At 34.9% G+C, this 3,743-nt stretch overlaps 1 protein-coding gene across 1 annotated transcript in view; it reads left to right on the top strand.

The window, feature by feature from the left end:
- LOC107723127 (pre-mRNA-processing factor 6-like) overlaps positions 1 to 3,743 on the top strand; it is a 26,025-nt gene that overhangs the window by 14,396 nt on the left and 7,886 nt on the right. Inside the window, 1 exon segment of the mRNA XM_016531648.1 lies at positions 1,004 to 1,123. Coding sequence (XP_016387134.1) covers positions 1,004 to 1,123 — 120 coding nt within the window.

Genomic DNA, 3,743 nt, shown 5'->3' on the forward strand with positions numbered 1-3,743 from the left:
ATGTGTTATTTTTTTAAACAAATTATGAGCTCTAAAAGATTTTCAGAATTTTTACAACTCTTTTGCTTTAGACCATTAAAAAATGTTAAATCTTAAAATAAAATATTACGGTTACTACTGCATCTTTCTGAAAAAAAAAATGCAGCGATTGAATATAGTTTATTTAGTTTATTTATAGTTCTTTTCAAATCTTCAATGTACTGTCATTATAAAAGAACTTCATTATTGTTTATTTAATTCTAACAAATAAGTTCTTTTTAAAAACTAAGCAAAATTAAAAATAATTTGCTTATAATTTCCGCACAGGAGAGACTTGTTGTTTCCAAACAAAATAAATATATCCGCTATCGGCCAAAATGAGTTGAAAAATATCGCCATATCGGCAAAAATCCAATATCGTGCATCCCTACTATTTTAGTATCATTTAAGATGTAATTTATTTCTGTGATGCAAAGCTGAATTTTGACCATCGTTACTCCAGTCTTCAGCGTCAAATATGCTGATTTGCTGCTCTAGAAACATTTCAGATTATCGTGTATTTTTGTGGAAACCATGCATATATTCAGGATATATTCACATTTATATGATGCATAGAATGTTCAAAAGAACAGCATTTATTTGAAATGCTGATTTTTTTGTGATAGTATAAAAGTCATTACTGTCTCTTTTGAAAAATGTAATGCATCATTACCAAATATTCATTTAAAATATATGTACATGTAGATAAATAGATACTGTTCAAATTCATTTTGATTCCCTCACAATTAGGTGTGAAAAAACAACAAAAACTGTTGATTCGGTGTTGGCCTAGTCATAGCATTGACATAACTGAAAGAACACCAAACATGCAAGAATTGTATGCAAAACGTCAAATTAAAGAAGCAGAACTCTAAACTGCATATCAGTGCTTATTTCCTGAAACTAATCCGCTTTTACTGTATCTAAGTGTTCACTGGGACAATGGCCAGTAAAAACTCATCCCGCCTCTTTCTCTTTGTGTTAGGCTAACCCCAACAGCGAGGAGATCTGGCTGGCTGCCGTGAAGCTGGAATCGGAGAATAACGAGTACGAGAGAGCCCGCAGGCTGTTGGCCAAGGCCCGCAGCAGCGCCCCCACCGCCAGGGTGAGCAGCCCCTTGAGTGTCAAATAGATGTAACCGCTGCTGTGTCATGCTGGGGACACCCGTCTGCCGGGAACGCATCGTTTCGGTTCTGCATGTTAGGATTTCTCTTGTTTTGATTGCCAGAGATAAGTGATGAGATCAGTAGATGAGGGGTGAGTCACCCTGTAGAAGTGCTTGTGCAACAGGGTGTTGAATGTGACACTAGCGGGAAGACGATTTACAAAGGCATGGCTAGTGAAAGTCCTTTGCCCGTTTTGCTTGTATGCATATCAGGTTTGTGCATGAAAACCTCATCTTGCATAGCCTAGTTAAGTTCAAGGTTGAACTAATAATAGTAATAATATTTCATCTAAAAAGTGGCCCACTGACGAATTGGACCACATTAGGCGCCATGTCATATTAAGGGTTAAGTTGTGTCATCACTGAATGTGACTCGTTTTCATTTCAGTTAAACAAATTAGAAAAACAAATATTTGCTTAAGCACACTCGGGTTTCTCTGCAAAACATAATTATATTAAACCATCAAGGAAAAAGTTTTAATATTCAGAAACGTTTTTCAGCTTAAACCGCTGACTCCGTTTACCCCAAAGCATCTGACACACTTTTCCAGTTTTCTACTGTTTTAATAAGATGTTTAATTTAGTAATTCATTAGGTAATTATAGTATAATTAAGATACTGTTACATTTTCTAAATATATTTTTAATAGTGCATAATTTCATAATTAAAAATTTATTAAAATGCATAATTTAATACTTTTTTGAAGTTTTAATATTTTAAATTCTTTATTTTCTTTCTTTCTTTCTTTATTTATATAGCACTATATAAATACAACTAAGTTGCCCAAAGTGCTTTACAAGGTACACATAGAAAATAACACATCAACATGAAGTAAATAGCGTTAAAAAAATAAAATAAATAATAATAATACAGTCCTAAAGCAACACCCATTTAAAATGCCATAGAGAATAAATGAATTTTTAATTTGGATCTAAAAATAGCCAGAGTCGGTGCCGTTCTGATAGCTAGTGGCAGCTTATTCCACAGATTTGGACCGCTCCCCGCAAACGCACGATCGCCCTTGAGCCTAGATCTAGTTCTGGGCACTGTTAAGAGTGCCAGATCACTGGATCTAAGTGATCTAGAGGGAACATGTCTTACGAGGAGATCTGTAAGATAAGGTGGAGTGCGGTTATAATTAGACTTAAATACCATGACCAGGATTTTGAACTCAATTCTGTATTTTACAGGTAGCCAATTCAACGAAACAAGGATGGGAATGATATGTTCATTGAGATCAGTAGATGAGGGGTGAGTCACCCTGTAGAAGTGCTTGTGCAACAGGGTGTTGAATGTGACACTAGCGGGAAGACGATTTACAAAGGCATGGCTAGTGAAAGTCCTTTGCCCGTTTTGCTTGTATGCATATCAGGTTTGTGCATGAAAACCTCATCTTGCATAGCCTAGTTAAGTTCAAGGTTGAACTAATAATAGTAATAATATTTCATCTAAAAAGTGGCCCACTGACGAATTGGACCACATTAGGCGCCATGTCATATTAAGGGTTAAGTTGTGTCATCACTGAATGTGACTCGTTTTCATTTCAGTTAAACAAATTAGAAAAACAAATATTTGCTTAAGCACACTCGGGTTTCTCTGCAAAACATAATTATATTAAACCATCAAGGAAAAAGTTTTAATATTCAGAAACGTTTTTCAGCTTAAACCGCTGACTCCGTTTACCCCAAAGCATCTGACACACTTTTCCAGTTTTCTACTGTTTTAATAAGATGTTTAATTTAGTAATTCATTAGGTAATTATAGTATAATTAAGATACTGTTACATTTTCTAAATATATTTTTAATAGTGCATAATTTCATAATTAAAAATGTATTAAAATGCATAATTTAATACTTTAAGAAGAGCTGTTTCGGTGCTGTGCTGGATTCTAAAGCCTGACTGAAATGTACTGAGAATAGAGTTACTACTCATGAAGTCATGTAATTGTATGGAGACCACTTTTTCTAAAATGTTTGCCATAAAAGGCACATTTGAAATGGGTCTAAAATTAGACCGTAGAGGGGATCTAAATTCCCTTTTCTTAGTTGAGGTCTGACTGTTGCATGTTTTAACTGATCTGGTAAGACATTTATTTATAAGAGACAGCAAACTAGGTACAAGCGTCTTTACAATCTGTTTAAAAAAAATGTGGAGGAATCATATCATGCGGGGAAGCAGAAGGCTTTAAGTGATCTATGGTTTCGTAGAGTGAGGAAAGGGTAATAGGCTCAAACTCACTCCAGGTAGCTCGATCAACGTTAACTGAAAAAGAACGGTTAGTCAAATAAGATGTAAACCATTGTACATACAGTGTTCTAAACGGGAAATAAGAATAGAGGGATTAATAGTATCAAACGCTGCTGATAGATCGAGAAGTGTGAGAACCACAGAATCGCCAGATGTCATTTAATACTTTAAGAAGAGCTGTTTCGGTGCTGTGCTGGATTCTAAAGCCTGACTGAAATGTACTGAGAATAGAGTTACTACTCATGAAGTCATGTAATTGTATGGAGACCACTTTTTCTAAAATGTTTGCCATAAAAGGCACATTTGAAATGG

This window comes from Sinocyclocheilus rhinocerous, unplaced genomic scaffold, assembly GCF_001515625.1.
Source record: "Sinocyclocheilus rhinocerous isolate Xijiao unplaced genomic scaffold, SAMN03320098_v1.1 scaffold2831, whole genome shotgun sequence".
Classification (NCBI taxonomy): Eukaryota; Metazoa; Chordata; class Actinopteri; order Cypriniformes; family Cyprinidae; genus Sinocyclocheilus; species Sinocyclocheilus rhinocerous.